At 46.2% G+C, this 24,120-nt stretch overlaps 1 protein-coding gene across 1 annotated transcript in view; it reads right to left on the reverse strand.

The window, feature by feature from the left end:
• LOC120944224 (probable hydrolase PNKD) overlaps positions 1-24,120 on the reverse strand; it is a 126,247-nt gene that overhangs the window by 11,714 nt on the left and 90,413 nt on the right. The window contains exons 4-7 of the mRNA XM_040358190.1: positions 18,971-19,029; positions 14,128-14,220; positions 11,288-11,451; positions 484-570 (exon numbers count right to left, since the gene is read on the reverse strand). Coding sequence (XP_040214124.1) covers positions 484-570; positions 11,288-11,451; positions 14,128-14,220; positions 18,971-19,029 — 403 coding nt within the window. The remainder of the gene's footprint in view (positions 1-483; positions 571-11,287; positions 11,452-14,127; positions 14,221-18,970; positions 19,030-24,120) is intronic.

Here is a 24,120-nt window from a genome sequence, read left to right on the forward strand (position 1 = left end):
TTTATTTGGGAGCCACGTCGCACGACCGCACAATTGTCTGTTAAAGCGACCCAGTGCCGAATCGCAAAACCTGGCCTGGGCATTTAGCTGCAAAATGGTCCGGGGCTTAAGTGGTTAAAGTGAGGGGAAACTTCACACACTGCAATATATATTAAAAAAAAAAAAAAAAAAAAACTTGACAGTCTAACCCTTCTCCCAATCTATCATCTTCGATGGCGAACTTAGACAGACATGAAAATAGGTGTTCAATGAATTATCTGCCAACTAGTAAACGATCCCTTTGCACACTGTGTAAGCAAGATGTGGGCAGGTGATGGGTCCTGTTAATGTAATGTTCTGACCACCAGGTGTCACTATAGTACAATTTGGCTCCTTTAAAAGCTTTACGGATAATAGTCTGAATTCTAATGCGGAGTTCTCTCCTGTATCTTATCCGCCGTGACAAATATGACTTGGCTGCAGGCAAGAATTGTGACCACTCACCGGGCCAGAGTAGCGTGCTTTCATTGAGAGAGGTCACGGTGTCCAGCGACTTCAGCATCGTCTCTGCCGAACCTTCGAACATTCTCCCTGTATAGACAGTAAATACATTATTATTATTATTATTATTATACAGGATTTATATAGCGACATGAAAATTATTAATGTTTGCTTTGAAAAAGGACCACATGATGGATACAGAGTAAAACAAAATATGTTACACTATGTAAAAAAGAAGAAGAAGAAGAAGAAGAAAAAAAAAAAAAACGGCAATGAAATTTTTTATACAAAAGTTTCCTTAGAAAAAATAAAAAAACAAACAAACATTCTAGTCTTGAAATTGGCATACAATGCACCAAACACCAAATAAAACATAGAAAAAAAACACGCCTATCTGTTCGCACCCAATAGAGAAAAAAAGAAGGAGAGAGAGAGGGAGGGGGAGAGAGAGAGGGAGGGGGAGAGAGAGAGAGAGAGAGAGAGAGAGAGAGAGAGAGAGAGAGAGAGAGAGAGAGGGCAAGAGCGGGAAAGAGAGAGAGAGAGAGGGCAAGAGCGGGAAAGAGAGAGAGAGAGAGAGAGGGCAAGAGCGGGAAAGAGAGAGAGAGAGGGCAAGAGCGGGAAAGAGAGAGAGAGGGCAAAAGCGGGAAAGAGAGAGAGAGGGCAAGAGCGGGAAAGAGAGAGAGAGTGAGGGCAAGAGCGGGAAAGAGAGAGAGAGTGAGGGCAAGAGCGGGAAAGAGAGAGAGCGAGAGAGAGAGTGAGGGCAAGAGCGAGAGAGAGAGGGCAAGAGCGAGAGAGAGAGTGAGGGCAAGAGCGAGAGAGAGAGTGAGGGCAAGAGCGAGAGAGAGAGTGAGGGCAAGAGCGAGAGAGAGAGTGAGGGCAAGAGCGAGAGAGAGAGTGAGGGCAAGAGCGAGAGAGAGAGTGAGGGCAAGAGCGAGAGAGAGAGTGAGGGCAAGAGCGAGAGAGAGAGTGAGGGCAAGAGCGAGAGAGAGAGTGAGGGCAAGAGCGAGAGAGAGAGTGAGGGCAAGAGCGAGAGAGAGAGTGAGGGCAAGAGCGAGAGAGAGTGAGGGCAAGGGCGAGAGAGGGCAAGGGAGAGAGACAGAGAGAGAGAGGGCAAGGGGGAGAGAGAGGGCAAGGGCGAGAGAGAGAGAGAGAGAGAGAGAGAGAGAGAGAGAGAGAGAGAGAGAGAGAGAGAGAGAGAGAGAGAGAGAGAGAGAGAGAGAGAGAGAGAGAGAGAGAGAGCGCGCGAGAAAGGGAGCGAGAAAAACAAAAAAAAAAAAAGGAGAGAGAAAGAAAAAAAAAAAAAAAATGAAAAAAAAGAGAAAAATAGAAAGGCGATTAAGAAACTGAAAAAAGACAGCATGCGGTACAGAAATGGAAAGAGAAATATGGGCCTCATGCTCTCTTGGTTTCTCTTCATATCTCTCTTGTTAACCATTCAAAATATCATTAAAAATATAGACCCAAAAACATTACAATTTGCCTTTATTTACAGAGAAACTTGCGCCTACATAGAATACTTATGCGACACCAGAGATAGATTCATGCAATGCTTCCAAGTCCAGAAAATGCGCGAGATCATTTAGTTCTCATAGGAGGGCAAACCAGACAGACAGACAAGATTTTAGGTACAAAGGACAAGGAAATGCTGGAGTCCCATCACTCAACATTGTGGGTGAAAGTGTTTCAATGTATTTACCAAAAACTCACAATTTCTTAGATTGAAAAAAATAAAAAAATAAAACATGGGCAACTTGAAAGCAAGTTTCATCCATATTATACTCCTGTCTGTGGAATATAAAGAATGTTGAGAGTCATTCACAAGCAGCATGGAGGTTTTCATCGCCATTCTTCTCCTCTGACAATAAGCTGGGTCAGCGCACAGCGGGAAAAGCTCAGCCGCCTCCATGGCAACCGCGGGAAAAGAAGAAGAACTTGGAGGGGCTTCTCTAGCGCACCCTTCCAATAACTCAGGAGTCAGGATTTTATTAGACTGCCCCAGGGTGTTATCAGACACTCAGCAGAAGAGACGCGTCCCATTAAAATATTTCAGAATGTTAGATAAAGATTTCCTCTGTGCATAGGAATCATTAAAGGAGGACCCCGAGAAGGGAGGGAGGGGGGGGGGGATTGGAGAGCAATCAGAAAAAAGTCAGCAGAGGAATATAGAAAAGAACAGCGAGTGGCGGTGAAGGTTTTATTTTAATGTTTTAAAAAGGTGCTTTTTTATTGCACTGCTGGAGCCGACAGTCTTATGTTGTTATATTGTTACAATTAATCCAAACTAGAACTTTTTGTTCTTTGCATTTTAGAATTTAGTTTCATAATTACACGCAGACATACAGTAGGGAAATGATTTGATCCTCTGCAGATTTGAAAGTTTGCTCACTTGCAAAGAAATGAAGGGTCTATACTTTTTATTATAGGTGTATTTTAACCACTTAACCCCCGGACCATATTGCTGGTCAAAGACCAGAGCACTTTTTGCTGACAATTGCGCGGTCGTGCAACGTGACTCCCAAACAACATTGGCGTCCTTTTTCCCACCAAAATAGAGCTTTCTTTTGATGGTATTTGATCATCTCTGCGGTTTTTAGTTTTTGCACTATAAACAAAAATAGAGCGACAATTTTGAAAAGAAATAATATTTTTTACTTTTTACCATAATAAATATCCCCCAAAAAATATATAAAAAAAAAAAAAAAAATTTTCCCTCAGTTTAGGCCGATACGTATTCGTCTACATATTTTTCGTAAAAAAAAAAAAAAATAGCAATAAACGTTTATTGATTGGTTTGCGCAAAAGTTATAGTGTTTACAAAATAGGGGGTCGTTTTTTTACTAGTAATGGCGGCGATCAGCGATTTTTTTCAGTACTGCGACATTATGGCGGACACTTCGGACACATTTTTGGGACCATTGGCATTTTTATAGCGATCAGTGCTATAAAAATGCATTGGATTACTATAAAAATGCCACTGGCAGGGAAGGGGTTAACACTAGGGGGCGGGGAAGGGGTTAAGTATGTTCCCTGGGTGTGTTCTAACTGTAGGGGGGGGGGGTGGACTCACTAGGGGAAAAGACTGATCGCTGTTCAAACATTGTATGAACAGACGGTCAGGCATTTCTCCCCTGACAGGCCCGGGAGCTGTATGTTTACACACACAGCTCCTGGTCCTCGCTCTATACCGAGCAATCGCAGGTGCCCGGCGGCGGCGGGAGTCAGGGACGAACGGGGGGCGGCGCGCACGCGCCCCTAGTGGCCGCTAAGAGACCCGACGTTATTGTACAGGCTCTCGCGCAGGGGAGCCGACCTGCCGCCATAGAACTGCGGCGGCAGGTCGGAAAGTAGTTAAATGATACAGACAAAATCCAGAAAAAAACTAACAAAAAAAAAAAAAAACACACACACATGATGGTGGAGAAACCCTTGTTGGAATTCACAGAGGTCAGACGTTTCTTGTAGTTGGTGATCAGGTTTGCACATCTCAGGAGAAATTTTGCTCCACTCTTCTCTACAGATCTTCTCTAAATCCTTAAGGTTTCTTGGCTGTCGCTTGGCAACTCAAAGTTTCTGCTCCCTCCATATATTTTCTATAGGATAAAGGTCTGGAGACTAACTAGGCCACTCCATGACCTTAATGTGCTTCTTCTTGAGCCACTCCTTTGTTGCCTTGGTGGTATTTTGGGTCAAGGTCCTGCTGGAAGACCCATCCATGACTCATCTTCAGTATTCTGGCTGAGAAAAGAAGGTTCTCATCCAAGATTTTACAATACATGGCCCCGTCCATTGGCCCCTCAATGCGACAAAGTCGGCCTGTGCTTTTAGCAGAGAAACAGCCCCCAGTCAGAAAGTTTCCACCTTTATGTTTGACTGTAGAGTTGGTGTTCTTAGGGTCATTGTCAGCATTTTTCTTCCCTCCAAACACAGCGAGTTGAGTTGATGCCAAAGAGCTAAATTTTGGTCTCATCACAACACTTTCTCCCAAAACTTCTCTGAATCATTTAGATGTTCATTGGCAAACTTTAGACTGGCTGTACATGTGCTTCTTGAGGAGGGGGGCCTTGCGGGTGCTGCAGGATTTTCCAATGGTTTGTTTGCCGACTGTGGTCCAACTGCGCGTCGGGACCCTTCGAGGGTAAGACCGCACTATATTAAGATACCGCTCAACTCAACTGCCTTGAGATCATTCACAAGCTCCTCCCGTGTAGTTCTGGGCTGATCCCTCACTTTTCTCATGACCATCCTCACCCCATGAGGCCAAATCTTACATGTAGCTCCAGACCGAGGGCGATTGATGGTTATTTTGTATTTCTTCTATTTGTGAATAATCGCTCCAACAGTTTTCTTCTTTCCAAGCTTCTTGCTGATGGTCTTGTAGCCCATTTCAGCCTTGTGCAGGTCTATAGTCTTCTCCCCAATGTCCTTTGTCAGCTCTTTGGTGTTGCCCATGATAGTGAGGTTTGAATGCAAGAAAGATTCTGTGGACAGGTCTTTCATACACATAATGAGTTGTCATAAGGAGCAACTCTTTAAAGTGACAGGACTAATCTCTGTACCACATGCGCACCTACTGTAGCCAGTCTGTGGGAGGCAGAATTATTGTTGGTTGGTAGAGCATCAAAAATAAATTGAGTTGCAGTTCAGTGAGTAAAATAAGTAACATTTGTATTGTGTGTTTTTCTGGACTTTTGGATTGATATTCTGTCTCCATCATATAATTTATACCTATAACAATTAGAGCAGTGGTTCTCAACCTGGGGGTCGGGACCCCCCTCGGGGGTCAAATGATGATTTGCCAGGTGTCACCAAATCCTGGGCTGTTCCTGAAGCCCACACCGATCTCCCAGCCTTTCTGCAGCTGCCCAGCAGGGCTGTCTCTGGAGCCTGTGGCCACCCAGCTAGGCTGTTCCTGGAGCTCACGGCCACCCACTCAGCCTCTTCGCAGCCACCCATTCAGTTCACGGCATTGCTGGGGGGCAGAGACTGGAGGTCCGCTGACTGGTGAGGATTGTGAGGTGGGAGGGGCTGGAGAAGACCCCATCTACCGATTTCAGCATAGGTGTCACTGCTATGAGACACCACAAAGTCGGAGACACAGTGAGTAACACTACTTTGTGATTATAGTTGCCATTAAAAGTCCCCACTACAGTTCTCAGATCAGCAGATGACCTTGATCAAGAGCACCTAAGTTGACTGATCAGAACTCCCCCCAGCATTGCCACTCATCCAGGGGCAGACTGACAACTCATGGGGCCCCCAGGCAATAGAAGATTATAGGGTCCCCGGGCTTACAGATGGCCACCATGCCAGGAGGCAGTGCAGAGGCGGGGCTGATAAAATCTCTGGATTTTCACATCAAAAGCATGTCAGTTTCGGACATATCAGGGACAGATGTAAAAAACAAAAAAAAAAAACACGGATTTTTACATACTGTCCCTGGTTTTACTGAGCCTGGCAACCATGATGGGGCCCTCGGGCAGTGCCCGAGTGACTCAATGGTCAGTCCGCCCCTGCACTCATCCCATTCCCCACCACCAAGGAGTAAGGAGTAAGAGAAGAAATAAAAATAGAGAATACATGGAAGGGAGAGGAAAAAGAGGGGGAGGAAGAAAGAAAAAAACAAAGAGAGAGAAAGAATAAGAGAAAAAACAAGAAAGACGGCTAGAGAGAGGGATGGGGGAAAAAACATGAAGATAGGATAGCGAGAGATAAAAGGGAAAGAAAAGAGAACAAAGAAAAAAAGAGGTACATCCTAAAATTTACCATATGAGGTTTTAATACTGTACGAGTGGAGGGAACTCGAGGAGCGCCAACTTTCCATGGGTTAGGGGCGCAAATTACTTTTCTTGCCTTGGGTTCTGACAACCCACGCTATGAAAATAATTTTACTGTTAGGGGTCCCGACAACTTGGAAAATTGTATCAAGGGGTCACGGCACTAAAAGGTTGAGAACCACTGAATTAGACCCTTCATTTCTTTGTAAGTGGACACATTTACAAAATCTGCAGGGGAGTAAATTTTTCTTTTTTAGGTTTGGCTAAAAGATACAAAAACTAACAAACAAAAAAAAAACTGAGTTCTTCTTTAGGAATCTTAATAGGATACGTATGGGACAACAGGAAGAGGTCACTTGTTGGGTTGCCCTGCTTGCCCTCTTGAGCAGTCAGTGAGCCAGACCAAGTATGAAGATAAAGTTCCTCTTTTTCAACACAAGATGTCCTCAGTCTTCCAGGGTGAAAGACACCCAGTGCCCACCAATCAGGATGACGGAGGAAAGACTGCAGGTAGTCATGACCCCTGAGCACTACTCCCAGCATATGTATGCACTCAGAGAGCTATGCCAAATGTGATCTGCGTCATCCAGAACACAAGACTGTCTAAAAAGGTTAAAAGCGTTCAACTCAAATTTTTGAACTTTACATTAAAGGCGTTGTAAAGGTAAAAGTTCTTACCTTAATGCATTAAGGTGAAAAAACATCTGCCGATTAGCGCCCCCCCCCCCCGGGGCCCCCCTTTACTTTCCTGACCCTTCGAAAGTCCTGCACCGTGAACGTGCAGGCTTCTGGGCTGTCTTCCCGGCTCATTCATTGGTTGCTTGAAAGCAGCGAAGCATTTGTACTCCCGCAAATGCCCCCGATGCCTGAATAGAATACTTGCATCGGGGGGACATGGCTGCATATATGTGGGGGGACATGGCTGCATATATGTGGGGGGACATGAATGAATGAATGAATGAAAAACTTATAAAGCGCGGCGCATGCGAACTGAATCGCTTCTGGGCGCTAGTTGTTCGTGTCTCATGTCATCAAAAGAGCAGAGTTTTGATTCGTCTTCTGAAAGTCAGGTGGTTTTCCTCCAACCGAATGCTGGTTGGTAAAGCGTTCCATAGTCTAGGACCCTGAAAAGCAAACCTTCTTTCTCCTTTGGACTTGTATTTGGTTTTTGGTACATGGCTGCATATATGTGGGGGGACATGGCTGCATATATGTGGGGGGACATGGCTGCATATATGTGGGGGGACATGGCTGCATATATGTGGGGGGACATGGCTGCATATATGTGGGGGGACATGGCTGCATATATGTGGGGGGACATGGCTGCATATATGTGGAGGGACATGGCTGCATATATGTGGGGGGACATGGCTGCATATATGTGGGGGGACATGGCTGCATATATGTGGGGGGACATGGCTGCATATATGTGGGGGGACACGGCTGCATTTGGGGACACATTTAAAAAAAATGTATCGGTATTGGCGAGTACATGAAAAAAGTATCGGTACTTGTACTCGGTCCTAAAAAAGTGGTATCGGGACAACCCTAGTATTAGTATATATATATATATATATATACATACACATACACACACACACACATATACACACACACACATTATGTATGGTATGTATGTATGTATGGATGGTATGTATGTATGTATGTATGTATGTATGTATGTATATATATATATATATAATATATATATATATCGCATACCTCCCAACTTTGAGATGGGAATGAGGGACACCCATTAGCAAAAATATGTAGGTATAGGACACACCCCCTGCCACACCCCCTTAAAGCAGGATTAAACATGAATAAAAGATTAGTTAAACCCACAAGTGCTGTTTTTACCACCACTATTCCTTTATGTTGGCTTTTGGAATTTACAAATGTAGAAATTTAGAAATCAGATGAAGTTTAGCGCTGGGAAACACTTTTTGAAAGATATAAAATGCATTTTATATACAACTATAGAGATCAGACCAAAATGAGGGACAAATGAGGAGGAATGAGGGACAGAGGGACTTTGTTCCAAATTAGGATCAGGGATAGTTGGGAGCTAAGAGAATAGGTCTGTCAGGGGCCTCAAGGGAATGAAAACCTGAAGCCTGAAATAGGACCAACAGCCAGGCAACTGGCATTTTCAGAAGAAGGAGGTCATCAATTCTTCTGTGTTGGAACATTAAAGTGGAGGTTTACCCAAAAACCTTTTTTTTTTTAACATTAGATTGATGCTCATTTTGTGAAGGGGAATCGGGTGTTTTTTTTACAATCGAAGCCGTACTTACCGTTTTAGAGAGCGATCTTCTCCGCCGCTTCCGGGTATGAAAGTAGCCGAACGTCGGTGCGCAGGCGCCGTATAGAGCCGCACCGACGTTCGGCTTCTTTCGGCTACTCGTGACGCGATGTATGCGACGGTCGGAAGCCTGTCAATCAAATAGGAACGCCCAGTCCCGCAGCCCATACCCGGAAGCGGCGGAGAAGATCGCTCTCTAAAACACCCGATTCCCCTAGACAAAATGAGCATCAATCTAATGTTAAAAAAAAAATTGGGTGAACTCCCGCTTTAAGCATTCTTCATTATTCCTCCCAGTTCTATTACAAAGCCACCGCAGCAGAATTCACATCCATCCGCTGTAATGAGATGCATGCCGCCGCCGCCAGCTGCCCAGGACGGTCCTCTCAGAGGCAGCAGAATAAAGCAGAAGACTGGAACCTGTCCAAGTCGCTGTGCAGAGGAAATGAGAGCCAGATCATTGAGGGACGGCGATGTTTATGCAATCAGCCTTCTCTAATGAGGGGTAAAAAAAACGTTATTTCTGACATTTCCTGACAGCGTGGATCGCAAGTGATTCACAGACAGCAGGCCGCCTTCTCTTAAAAGATACACTATATTGTCAAAAGTATTGGGACACCTGCCCTTACATGAACATTAATGGCGTCTTAGTCCGGAGGGTTCAATATTGAGTTGGCCCCGCCCTTTGCAGCTATAACAGCTTCAACTCTTCTGGGAAGGCCGTCCACAAGGTTTAGGAGTGTGTCTATGGGAATGTTTGACCATTCTTCCAGAAGCACATTTGTGAGGTCAGGCACTGATGTTGGATGAGAAGGCCTGGCTCGCAGTCTCCACTCTGTTTCATCCCAATGGTTGAGATCAGGACTCTGTGCAGGCCAGTCAAGTTCCTCCACCCCAAACTCATTCATGGCTTTATGGACCTTGCTTTGTGCACTGGTCCAAATCATTTGGTGGGGGGGGGGGGGGTTACTGTGTGGGGTTGTTTTTCAGGGGTGGGGCTTGCCCCTTGGCCGTTTTCCCTGGGTTCTGCTTGTTTTGTAGTGCATTTTTTATTCATTTTTTACAATAAAGACAACCTCATGTTTTTTTTGGAGTGCGGCTGTCCATCCCGTCTTTCCTCATATCTATTGCTTCGTGCATTGCCAGCACCCTTGATTTCCTGAACCGTTGCTGATTTTCTCAACACACCCACCTGGAGCGGTAACTTCCTTCCCTTCGTGGGACTTGGCCCCTTAGTTCCAGTGAAGGGAATTCTTAAGGTGTCAGCGTACCAAGACGTTTTGGACAATTTCATGCTCCCAACTTTGTGGGAAGAGTTTGGGGACGGCCCCTTCCTGTTCCAACATGACTTCCCACCAGTGTACAAAGCAAGGTCCATAAAGACATGGATGAGCGAGTTTGGGGTGAAGAAACTTGACTGGCCTGCACAGAGTCCTGACCTCAACCCAATAGAACACCTTTGGGATGAATTGGAGCAGAAACTGTGAACCAGGCCTTCTTGTCCAACATCAGTGCCTGACCTCACAAATGTGCTTCTGGAAGAACGGTCAAACATCCCCATAGACACACTCCTAAACCTTGTGGACGGCCTTCCCAGAAGAGTTGAAGCTGTTATAGCGGCAAAGAGCGGGGCCAACTCAATATTGAACCCTACAGACTAAGACTGGGATGCCATTAAAGTTCATGGCCCGGATTCATATAGGAGATATGACGGCGTATCTCCTGATACGCCGTCGTATTTCTCTGAGTGCCGGCCGTCGTATCTATGCGCCTGATTCAGAGAATCAGTTACGCATAGATTTCCCTAAGATCCGACTGGTGCAAGTGTCTTACACCGTCGTATCTTAGGCTGCATTTTCACGCTGGCCGCGAGGTGGCGCTTCCGTATAGTTACGCGAGGAATATGCTAATTAGGTATTTACGCCGATTCAGAAACGTACGTCCGGCCGGCGTTTTTTTTTTACGTCGTTTGCGTTAGGCTTTTTCCGGCGTAAAGTTACCCCTGCTATATGAGGCGTAGCTAATGTTAAGTATGGACGTCGTTCCCGCGCCGAGTTTTGAAATTTTTACATCGTTTGCATAAGTCGTTCGCGAATAGGTCTTTGCGTAAGTTACGTACACGTCGAAACCAATGAGGCTTTGCGGCGTAATTTTGAGCTTGCGCCGTTCGTAAAATACGTCAAATACGTGGGGTCACAGTGTATTTACATAAAACACGCCCACATCCCCATTTGAATTAGGCGGGCTTACGCCGCCACACATACGTTACGCCGCCGTAACTAAGGGCGCAAGTCCTTTCTGAATACGGAACTTGCGCCCAAAATTACGGCGGCGTAGCGTATCGGAGATACATTACGCCCGCAGAGAGATAGAGGAATCTATCTGAATCTGGCCCCATGTATGTGGAAAGGCAGGCGTCCCAATACTTTTGACAATATAGCGTATATTAGATTTTTTTTTTTGTTAGGTTCTACTAATCCAAAAATCTGGAACAAAAACTGTCCGTGTTTCTCGGCAACATCCAAACATTCCAGCAGTTGCTTTTAATGAACGACAGTTAAAACAGATGATCAGTGCAGTAGTGTGCCAGAGAACAATCTCATATACAAATTTGTTTTTTGGTTGTCACCCTATTCTATCCCTTTTTTGCACTTTATATACTTTTTTGGAATTTTTGGGATGTCATTTATTTACTAAGAACACCAAACAGTGTCGCCTCTGGTCTTACCGCAGCCGGCGAGGAAGAGGAGGTCCCCTGAGAACAGGCAGTCCGGCCCGTCACCAGACTTGCCATCCAGCACGTAGATCATGTGACCGACCGTGTGACCTGGCGTGAAGTAGGCCTGAAACTGCAGGCGCCCGACGGTAAGCAGTTCTCGGTCAGCTAGCGCACTGGAGGGAGGAATAAAATGGCATTAAATAAAAATGTGCAAAGTTATTTTTTCTAGAGCTCACTCAAAATCTGGTCAAATTATACCCCCGACACACACACACACACAGAGACACACACACACACACAGAGACACAGACACACACACACAGAGACACAGACACACACACACAGAGACACAGACACACACACACAGAGACACAGACACACACACACAGAGACACAGACACACACACAGAGACACAGACACACACACAGAGACACAGACACACACACAGAGACACAGACACAGACACACACAGAGACACAGACACACACAGACACACACAGAGACACAGACACAGACAGACACAGACACAGACAGAGACACAGACACAGACAGAGACAGAGACACAGACACACACAGAGACACAGACACACACAGAGACACAGACACACACAGAGACACAGACACACACAGAGACACAGACACACACAGACACACACAGAGACACAGACACAGACAGACACAGACACAGACAGAGACACAGACACAGACAGACACAGACACAGACAGAGACACAGACACAGACAGAGACAGAGACACAGACAGAGACAGAGACACAGACACACACAGAGACACAGACACACACAGAGACACAGACACACACAGAGACACAGACACACACAGAGACACAGACACAGACACACACACAGACACACACACACAGAGACACACACACACACAGAGACACACACACACACAGAGACACACACACACAGAGACACACACACACAGAGACACACACACACAGAGACACACACACACAGAGACACACACACACAGAGACACACACACACACACACAGAGACACACACACACACAGAGACACACACACACACAGAGACACACACACACACAGAGACACACACACACAGAGACACACACACAGAGACACAGAGACAGACACACACACACACACACACACACACACACAGAGACACAGACACACACACAGAGACACAGAGACACAGAGACAGACACACACACACACACACACACAGAGACACAGACACACACACAGAGACACAGACACACACACAGACAACACCAAACTGCTAATCATGACGTGCCTAATAGCTCCTAATCCCTCACTGGTCCAATAGTCATCTCTAAAACACTTCCCTCCTCTGGCTCCCAGTGCCTGAAATATGATTGTATGAGATTTTTGTAATGCAAAAGAAGCCGGTGGATTTCCACTACAGAACTCTCGCAAGTGCGATTTCTGCCGCGCAGAGAATAATGTAGAGGAGGGGGGTCTCCAAATGTAGACATCCAACCCCCTACAAGATTTTATCTGGCCCCTAGCTAGGGTCAGTTGTGTATCTTCAATGTGCACTGACTGAGGATTAAAGGTCTGATGGGGCCCCGGTGTAAGGGGGGGGGGGGACACTAATTGTACAGGGGGAAACCCTCATTGGGACCCAGGTTATAGGGGGAAACCCCCGATTGTATGGGGGACCCTTAAAGGGGTTGTAAAGGAACCCCCCCCCCTAAATAGCTTCCTTTACCTTAGTGCAGTCCTCCTTCACTTACCTCATCCTTCCATTTTGCTTTTAAATGTCCTTATTTCTTCTGAGAAATCCTCACTTCCTGTTCTTCTGTCTGTAACTCCACACAGTAATGCAAGGCTTTCTCCCTGGTGTGGAGTGTCGTGCTCACCCCCTCGCTTGGACTACAGGAGAGTCAGGACGCTCTCTACGTTGCAGATAGAGTAAGGAGCTGTGTGTTAGTGGGTGTCCTGACTCTCCTGTAGTCCAAGGGGGGGGGCGAGCACGACACTCCACACCAGGGAGAAAGCCTTGCATTACTGTGTGGAGTTACAGACAGAAGAACAGGAAGTGAGGATTTCTCAGAAGAAATAAGGACATTTAAAAGCAAAATGGAAGGATGAGGTAAGTGAAGGAGGACTGCACTAAGGTAAAGGAAGCTATTTAGGGAAAAAAAATTGTACCTTTACAGCCCCTTTAAGGGGACCTGGGTGTAAGTGGAGACCCTGATTTTAAGGGGGATCCTGATTGGGACCCAGAATGTAAGGGGGAGGCCCGACAGGGACACTGGATTGCAAGGGGGAACCCTAATGGGGACAAAGATGTAAGTGGGACACAGATGCAAGGGGAGACCCTAATGGGCACTCTGGTTGTAATTGGGGACCCTAATGGGGACACAGATGCAAGGGGGGACCCCAATGGGGACACAGATGCAAGGGGGGACCCCAATGGGGACACAGATGCAAGGGGGGACCCCAATGGGGACACAGATGCAAGGGGGGACCCCAATGGGGACACAGATGCAAGGGGGGACCCCAATGGGGACACAGATGCAAGGGGGGACCCTAATGGTGACACAGATGCAAGGGGGGGGGACCCTAATGGTGACACAGATGCAAGGGGGGCCCTAACAAGGACACAGATGCAGGGGGGGGGGGGCCTGATGGGGAACCCTGGATTGTAAGGGGGAGTGGGTTTTTATAGTTGTCTGAAGTTTCCTTTTAGCATAAATTAGCTACAATAGAAGAAATAAATAATGATATTGATGTGCCATTAGAAAAGTAATACATTATATTTTTAAGCAAACTATCCATTTTGTAAAATCAGCATGGTCCACTACATCCCCCCCATCCTCAGGATTCACGTACTGTGTCAGTTCTGGGATATCGTCGCAGGCGCTCCCGTACACCCGGCATGACTTGTAATGTTTCTTCAGAGCTTTATTACCTCCACTATGATCCCTGCAGGGAGAGAGAGAATAAAATGATTGTAAGCCAGATCACAAAGTGTTAAAGCTGTTTTATGTACACAAATAAAAGGTTTTACCCCTAAAGAGAACCAGTCACCAAGAGTCCCCACTCTATTAGCCAGATTCACGTACGCCGGCTTAACTTTGTGCGGGCGTAGCGCATGTCATTTACGTTACACCGCCGCAAGTTAGAGAGGCAAGTGCAGTATTCACAAAGCACTTGCTCCGTAAGTTGCGGCGGCGTAGCGTAAATGTGCCGGCATAAGCGCTCCTAATTCAAATTGTGAAGAGGTGGGCGTGTTTTATGTAATTAAAGTATGACCCCACGTAAATGACGTTTTTATCGAACAGCGCATGCGCCGTCCGTGGACGTAACCCAGTGCGCATGCTCCAAATTACGCCGCAAAGACTCATTGCTTTCGACGTGTACGTAAATTTAAGGCCAGCCCCATTCACGGACGACTTGCGCAAAAATTTTAAAATTCGACGTGGTTCCGACGTCCATACTTAACATTGGCTGCGCCATCTTTTTGGTGGTTTATCTTTACGCCTGAAAACGCCTTACGTAAACGACCTATCTTTACTGCGACGGGCAAGTGTACGTTCGTGAATAGGCGTATCTCGCTGATTTACGCATTCTAGGCGTAAATCAGAGTACACTCCCCTAGCGGCCAGCGTAAATAGACAGCTAAGATACGACTGCGCAGGCGGTCGTATCTTAGCAACATTTAAGAGTAACTCAATTTGAGAATACGCTTAAATTCTCGACGGCGCAGATTCGGTGTTACGACGGCGTATCTACTGATACGCCGGCGTAACTCTACCTAAATATGGCTATTAGACTTTAAGGCTCCATTCACACTTTTAGGACTCCAAAGTTTCACCGACTTTGGATGCAACTTTGGATGGGTGCAACTTTGGATGGGTGCAACTTGGATGCGACTTATGGCTTTGACCAATGATAACAAACAACTGTTGCACACAACAGTGTGAATACTATTGCTATTACAAGGGATGAACAACATCCCTTGTGATAGCATAGGCAGTGACAGGTCCTCTTTACGGAGACATCTGGGGATCTATTGGACCTCAGATCTTTCCTCTGCCCTTAAAATCATCTGATCAAACCACGATTAGTTTGATCAGATGCATTCACAAGCCAGTAACGGCTTGTAACAAACCAAACCTGATAAAATCCTTGCTGCTTCCGGTTTCATAGACCATAAAGACGATTGGGGAACAGAAGTCAGACGGCAAAACCCGCTAGCGTCAGTCACTGGCTCTCCTGGTGGAACGGGAGAGGCCTGGAAGGTGCTACTGCATGTAAAAGTGATCCAGCGGTTGTATAGCCGCACAGATCACTTTCTCTATTCAGCATCCTTGGCTCAAAAAAAAAAAAAAAAAAAACAGGAGGTCACGACTACAGCTGTAACCATGACCCCAGTATGACCACTGAAACCCTAGGACATACAAGTACATCTTAAGGGTGGCAAGTGGTTAAACATTTAAAGCTAAATTTCGGACACTTCTTTTTTTTTTTAAACACAATCCTCAGTAGCAACAAAAGATAAAAATCCACTTTGTGCACTACAAACCCAGAGATAACCCTGTACAAATAGCAGTGACATCATCGCTGTGATGTACACAGCCTGTACCGACAGCAGAACCGTGGGAGGGGTCCAGCAGACCCCACCCACTACAGGTGGTCTGCAGAAAACTTCAGGAAGGGGCGGAGACCAGACCAGTCACACTGCACAAGGAGAGAGAGCAGCAGTGAGCGGTCTTTATTACAGAAAGTCTCACACTGGATTACTGCACAGATCAGGAAGAAATACACAAAGCTCACCGAGATTCAAGAAATAACACACGAGAACTGGATTTAGATAATATATGGTTACCCCGGAGTTCAGCTTTAATTAAACATATGATTACATCAAGGCCGTCTTTAATATTGATTGGACCCTGGGCTTGCGTCTCCCCCCCCCCATGATTAAACAGGACCCCTACACCCCCTCATTACACAAGACCCCATACTGCTGTTTATTACACAGGACCCCTCCACCATACTGCCCTGTTTATTACATAAGACCCCTCCCCCATACTACCTCCATTACGCAAAACCCCCTCCCCCTCAATTACACAGGAACCCCTCCCTCCACAGATCCCCTGCATTGCCCCCCCCCCTGTAAACTCACCTTGAAAGTGTCCAGAGGATGTCAAGTAGGACACCAGGCACACCCTGTCAAAGCCTACAGAGAAGTTGTTCTTCAGCAGGCCATGGTCTGCAGCTTCTTGGACATGGTGAGGGAGAGGGGTTGGTGTGACTGTGCCCTGGGCTGACAGGCACTCTCTCCCCGGACAAGGTTTACCTTACCAAGCTGACCAATCACCACACAGAGTGCAGACAGCACCCCCAACATTCAATTTCGCCCTCATCTCCTGAGTGATAGCCAAATCTACTCATTGACTATTTGTGGGCAGTGCAGACTCACAGAAAAGCCGCTTTGCCCCCCCCCCCCCCACAACAATGACTGGGCCCAGGGCAGCTGCCCCCTTTTGCCCACGCTAAAGATGACCCTGGATTACATCGTTGGGTAAATTGGTAAGGTGGAATAAAGACACTCGTCCATCCAATTCCAGAGAAGGCAAATCAACTAAAACATCAATCATTTGCTGGTCATTATCTTTACACAGGTCTACAATTGCATTCTGCCGAATGCAGAAAGCAGCTTTGTATCCTATACCAAAACAAACAAGTGCCTCTGTTGGAGGATAGACAGACATGCCTGAAAGGCATAGGTGAAAGAAAACAAAGTAATAAAAAGTTATAGCGTGCATCCAAGAGCCTACACGTTTATGTGTGTAGGTAGTTACCACCATTCTTGTAATACATATTCAGAAAGCAACATTTCCTACTGCTGTGAACTCGCTGACGGCAAATTGAGCAGAACAGGACTTTCTGGTTCTTGCACTCGGCACTTAAGGGCAGGTGTTAAAGAAAAATAATAATAATTACAGCAAGCTCCGCTCTTTGTGGAGAGCCGAGATTGATTTTTTTTCCCTGCTAGTAGTAGAACACTATTCCACTCTAGCAATAATTGTAGGAGCGGTCTTTGATCGATTTAGGTCAGAGTGACAATTTAATGGGAAGAGATGATAGGACGATAAAAGTAGGTCGGGACCGGGAGTGCTCAGATGTTAAAAGTGAAGTCATGGCAATTTTGTCCACCAGTAGCAATCCTTTCCCCTAATCTTGGAGCTTAAACGTATGGGGACACCTGACCATCACATCCAAGTGAGCTTGTTGGGACATCCCATGCCAAAACCATGTTCATTGTTAGCCCCGAGCGAGTGGCGGGACCGATCTGATCCCGAGCGACGCCGAATGTGGCTGAGTGCAGCCAAGTCGCCGAGTGCCATAGCAGGTCCTGCCTTCTGGAGACTGCGCAACGCCTATGATGGACGTCCCACTGGTCCAATGCCGCGACACATGTGACGTCCATCATGTGCGCTGTAGGCTCCAGAAGGTGGGAATTACATTGCGGCCGCCGCGACACATCCCCGCTCGGGCAGGCAGCTCTCCTCAAGCTCTCCTCCAGGGCAGCTCCTCAGCTCTACTACCCTCCAGGCTCCTCGGCTCTCCTACCCTCCTCCTCTGATGGAATGACTGACTGCCTTGCCTGCCTGCCTGTGGGTAGGTACCGTCAGAGTATGTAGGTCAGTGTATATAGGTCACTACCGTCAGCGTATGTAGGTCAATGTATATAGGTCACTACCGTCAGTGTATGTAGGTCAATGTATATAGGTCACTACCGTCAGTGTAGGTAGCTCGCTACTGTCTATGTATGCAGGTCAGGTAGGTCTCGGGCGAGCCAAAAAGAAAGTCTGCATCACATACACACCCCCCCCCCCCTTTCCCCAGTTTCCGGCCTTGGATTTCGGGGCTGAAGCTCCTGGTCTTTTTGCCACCTAGCAACGCCCCTGGCTGCAGAATTAGCTATATTCACTGGACACACTTAAACCTCAGACTTTGGGGCATGCAGTGGATATGATGGTCAAGTTTCCATAAACTCTTGGACATACAGTACATATCATGCAATAAATCTGTTACCCAACCTAGGTAACCATTCCTGTGGACTGTAGCAGTGGCACCACAATATAATATTATGAATTCTGCCATTTGTGGTGTCTCCATGTCACCAACTTGCATTGGGGAAGGGACCACTTTAGGCACATCAGCGCCTATGACTCTACTCAAAGGCTGACTGAAGGCCAAATACCACCCCATGTATTAGCACCCTCTCCCCTCGCCTTCCCTGCCGAGTCAGAGCTAGAACTCTTCAGTCAGCAATTAACGCACACTCCGATTGCAGAGCTATAGATCCGTGTCAGCAAGAGGTGCGTTGGATATCTGCAGGGAGACCACAGTTTCCACATAAAGAAGAAAAGTCCTTCTCTACAGTATGCTGGCAGTGCACAGGCTTTTCTACTCAGGTTGTGGCTGCTTTATGAGAATTAGCAAACTTTTTGTTTTGAAGCACTTGGAATGTATTTAGCTGGTTTAAATGTAATGTTTACCTGGGCCATGCCAAGACCCTTGTATAATATGACTCTCAATGAAGAATTTCCCTATATAGTGAGGTTTTGTTCAGTGCAGCTGCAACATTTGTCTGTCAGTACTTCGCTGTGGTTTACATCTCACAACATTGCAACATCAGTGAAGGGTGTCAGATGGTACATACCAGTGTTTATGGGTACAAAGTATTGCTTCCAGAGTGACACCTTCTCGGTCGAGGTATGCCTGAAAAAAAAATAAAAAAAATAAAAAAAAAAGTTATTTAAGAATGTCATATGTAAAAATTGGTTTAAAAAAACATTTTGTGCAGTTTTTAAATTGTTAGGCTGGGTTCAAACTGTTAGATCATGGGTTAATGTGCACGGTGTTGAGGGAGACCATTTATTGGAATGGTCTACTTAATGCAAAAAAAAAAAAAAAAGTGCATGCTCTTTGTAACACAATGCACCCCCCAATGCATGTTACCAGTGGCAGCTGGTGGTATATATTTTGGGGGGGGGGGGGGTGGGAAACAATCCACCCAATACCACACAACTAGGTGGGCTCAGGAGAAGACTTGGCTCATTCCAATTCATGCCCAAGGTTGTTAAGTAGGGCTGAGTGTGGTGTGGAGGAACTCCAGTGTCTTGCACAGAGCCCTGACCTCAACCCTACTGAACACCTTTGAGATAAACGAACACGGATGGTGAATTAGGTCCAACATCAGTACCTGACCTCACAAATGTTCTTTTGGCTATAAGAAATAGAAATGTAGTTTACAGACTAAACGGCTGTTGAAGCAAATTGAGAAAACGTTATATATTTTTTTTGTCCTCTGAGATCAGTTGTGGGTTTGAAGCCGATCTCCATTCATCCCTTAAGTTTTATAAAGGTATGCAATGGAAAAGGAAGGGAGGGAGAAGAAAGAAAAATAAGTAGAAAGGAAGGGAAAGGAGGGAGAAGGAAGAAGGAAGAAGGAAGGGAGGGAGAAGAAAGAAAAAGAAGAAGAAAGGAAGGGAAGGAGGGAGAAGAAGGAAGGAAGGAAGGAAGGAAGGAAGGAAGGAAGGAAGGAAGGAAGGAAGGAAGAAAAAGAAGAAAGGAAGGGAAGGAGGGAGAAGGAAGAAAAAGAAGAAAGGAAGGGAAGGAGGGAGAAGGAAGAAGGAAGAAGGAAGAAGGAAGGGAGGGAGAAGAAAGAAAAAGAAGAAGAAAGGAAGGGAAGGAGGGAGAAGAAGGAAGGAAGGAAGGAAGGAAGGAAGGAAGGAAGGAAGAAAAAGAAGAAAGGAAGGGAAGGAGGGAGAAGGAAGAAGGAAGAAGGAAGGGAGGGAGAAGGAAGAAGAAAAAGGAAGGGAAGGAAGAAGAAAAAGAAAAAAAAGGAAGGGAAGGAGGAAGGGAGGGAAGGAGAAGGAAGGGAGGGAAGGAAGAGAGAAGGAAGGAGAGAGAAGGAAGAAAAAGAAAAAGAAAAAGAAGAAAAAGAAAGAAAAAGAAGAAGAAGAAAAAGAAAGAAAAAGAAGAAGAAGAAAAAGAAAGAAAAAGAAGAAGAAGAAAAAGAAAGAAAAAGAAAAAGAAGAAAAAGAAAGAAAAAGAAAGAAAAAGAAAAAGAAGAAAAAGAAGAAAAAGAAGAAAAAGAAGAAAAAGAAGAAAAAGAAGAAAAAGAAGAAAAAGAAGAAAAAGAAGAAAAAGAAGAAAAAGAAAAAGAAAAAGAAAAAGAAAAAGAAAAAGAAAGAAAAAGAAAAAGAAAAAGAAAGAAAAAGAAAAAGAAAAAGAAAGAAAAAGAAAAAGAAAAAGAAAAAGAAAAAGAAAAAGAAAAAAAAGAAAAAGAAGAAAAAGAAGAAAAAGAAAAAGAAAAAGAAAGAAGGGAAAATAAAAGAAGTAAGGAAGGAGGGAGATGGAAAAAGAAGGAAGGGAGAAGGAAGAAAAAAGAAGAAGGGAAGGAGGGAGAAGAAAGAAAGAAAGAAAGAAAGAAAGAAAGAAAGAAAGAAAGAAAGGAAGGAAGGAAGGAAGGAAGGAGAAGGAAGGGAGAAGGAAAGGAGAAGGAAGGGAGAAGGAAAGGAGAAGGAAAGGAGAAGCCAGAGAAGGCAAAATATAAGCATATTAAAACTTCAGTTTAAAGGTTCTGAGCATGCAAGGTTTTATTTTTAGCTCTTTGTCTTTACCTTGATGGATAGATGTCATTTTTTTTTTATCCTAATTATGCAATTCCCCCAAATCTTCATAGTGGTTGCGCTACAATCTCCTAAACCTTTGTTTCTGTAGACTTGGATCTAGTGCCAACTCTTACTAACCCTCTGGGCCAAAAGTCCAACCTTTCACCGCCTGCTGACAGCTGAATGAGTGACCTAAAATATTCCTTTTAATTCCTACTAAACCTTCTCTGCGAAAGCCCCCAGACATTCATTAAATCGTCTTTATTTTGCATTTACGCTCAGTCTTCCTTCATCGCAGCCTCGGTTACGGCCCCTGGCCCCCTACTCCATTCATCTTCGCCTGCCTTTCATCTGCTGCTCAGTGGCAGGCCCCTTCCTGCTCCCGCTGTCTCCAAGCTCTGTGTTTATCCTGATTAAACGGAGAGGATAAAGAGTACAAAGCTGAGAGAGGAGGCAGAGGCTCTCCGTAGTCCCATCCAAAAATAACAGTCATGAGCCGGGGTGGGTGTCGCTGGGCCGCCGCTGCGGAGATCAGAGGACAGGAACAGGTCCGAGGCAATTACAGATGTCCCCAACTTCCTCCCTCTGATAAGGAGCCCCTCCATAGGATAAGGCAGAGATCCAGATTATGGATCAGCCGAGGATAAAATTTCATCACTCTTTCATCCAACTATTCTAATGCCGCGTACACACGATCATTTTTCGGCATTGAAAAAAAACTATGTTTTTCGGCATGTAGAAAAAACTATGGGCCGGGTTCAGCAAGAATTTACGCCGACGTATCTATAGATACGCCGCGTAAATTCAAAGCTGCGCCGGCATATCTTTCTGTATTCAGAAAGCAAGATACGCCGAAATTAGGCTAAGATCTGACAGGCGCAAGTCTCTTACGCCGTCGTATATTAGGGTGCATATTTACGCTGGCCGCTAGGTGGCGCTTCCGTCGTAGAATATGCAAATGACCTAGATACGCCGATTCACAAACGTACGTGCGCCCAGCGGAATTTTTTTACGTCGTTTGCGTAAGGTTTTTTCCGGCGCACCGTTGCTCCGGCTTCTATGAGGCGTACGCAATGTTAAGTATGGATGTCGTTCCCGCATCGAATTTTGAATTTTTTACGTCGTTTGCGTAAGTCGTTCGCGAATAGGGCTGGATGTAGTAACGTTCACGTCGAAAGCAATGACGATTTGCTGACGTCATTTGGAGCATGCGCACTGGGATACGTCCACGGACGGCGCATGCGCCGTTCGTTAAAAACGTCAAAAACGTGGGGTCACTACTATTTTACATAGTACACGCCCCCAACTAGCCTATTTTGAATAAGGCGGGGTTACGCCGGCCCAGTTACACTGCACCGCCGTAAGTTTCAGCGCAAGTTTCACCGCCGTAAGTTTCATCTCCCTGTTCTGCCTAGTGACACAGCACTGATCGTCTGCTCCCTCTCATCGGGAGCATCGATTAGCGACGTGTCACAGTAAGCCCCACCCCCTAACAGTTAGAATCACTCCTTAGGACACACTTAAAGCGGATGTCCACTGAAAAAAAATATTAAAAGTCAGCAGCTACAAATACTGCAGCTGCTGACCTTTAATATCTGCACACTTACCTGTCCTGGAGTCCAGCGCCGTCCGCAGCAGAGGACGAGCGATCGCTCATCACTCTGCTGCCCCCCCCGCCATCCTCGGTGAGGGAACCAGGAAGTGAAGCGCTCCGGCTTCACTGCCCGGTTCCCTACGGCGCATGCGCGAGTCGCACTGCGCCTGCTGATTGGCTCCCGCTGTGCTCTGGGAGCCGAGTGTTCAATGGTGGGGGGGGGGGGGGGGGAACGGGGGGTGACGTCCTGCCCGCAGACTGTGGCCGGAAGTGGGTGCAAATACCTGTCTTTAGACAGGTATCTGCACCCCCCTCCCCCTGAAAGGTGTCAAATGTGACACCGGAGGGGCGGGAAGGGATCCGATCAGCGGGAGTTCCACTTTAGGGTGGAGCTCCGCTTTAACCCCCTCCTCGCCCCCTAGTGGTTAACCCCTTCACTGCCAGTCACATTTACACAGTAATCAGAATTTTTTTATAGCACTGATCGCTGTAAAAAAGGGGTTGGTCGCAAAATAGCGTCAAGTGTCCGATATGTCCGCCATAATGTCGCAGAAAAAAAAAAATCACTGATCGCCGCTATTACTAGTAAAAAAATGTTTTATAATTTGGTAACACAAATTGCTAATTAACCAATCACATGGCAGCATCTCAATGCATTGAGACATCTAGATGTGGTGAAGATGACTTGAAGTTGAAACCGAACTTCAGAATGGGGAAGAAAGGGTATTTTTAGTGACTTTGAACGTGGTGTGGTTGTTGGGGTCAGATAGGCCAGTCTGAGTATTTCTGGGATTTGCACACACAACCCTCTCTCGGGATTACAGAGTTGTGTGGAGGAAAATGCCTTGTTGATGTCAGAGGAGAATGGGCAGACAGGTTCCAGATGATAGAAAGGCAACAGTAACTCAAATAACCACTCGTTACATCCAAGGTATGTAGACAATGTCATACTGCCCGGAGACTCGGAGTCCAAGTCACTACTCGCTACACGGCTGATCCTCTCCATTCACAGGATACAGATCATCTACAACCTCCTCTGCAAGAACATCTTTTTGCCCTGCAGGCTACAAAACTCATTACTTGGCATATATGAACCTTCTAATCCTAGCCAAATATCATCAAAGAGCCCAATTCCTGAACACATAGAAGACATTTCCTGATCAGCTGGAGTGACGTTACGTCCTGCACATGCGCAGATCGTTGGAGGCATTATCTGACAGGCACTATTCGACGCAACATCAGCAATCGGGTGCAACTTGTCATGCAATTTGACATTTCACTCCAACAGGGATGGACTGGCCATTGGGACTACAGGGAGTTTCCTGGTGGGCCGATGGCTCAGTTACAGCAGACCGCCGCCCCCCTCCGCTCCTTTGTCTCTCCCTTCCCGCAGTGCTCACCTGGGGGGAGCAGAGAAGCATGGGGGACAACAGAGGAGCATGGGGGACAACAGAGGAGCATGGGGGACAACAGAGGAGCATGGGGGACAACAGAGGAGCATGGGGGAGGGGACAGACAGCTGACTCAACAGCTATGGCCTGGGAGTTTCTCACTTCTGCCTAATCTTGTCCCATAAGGGGGGGCAACGAACTGATTCTT

Source organism: Rana temporaria, chromosome 6, assembly GCF_905171775.1.
Source record: "Rana temporaria chromosome 6, aRanTem1.1, whole genome shotgun sequence".
NCBI classification, from domain to species: domain Eukaryota; kingdom Metazoa; phylum Chordata; class Amphibia; order Anura; family Ranidae; genus Rana; species Rana temporaria.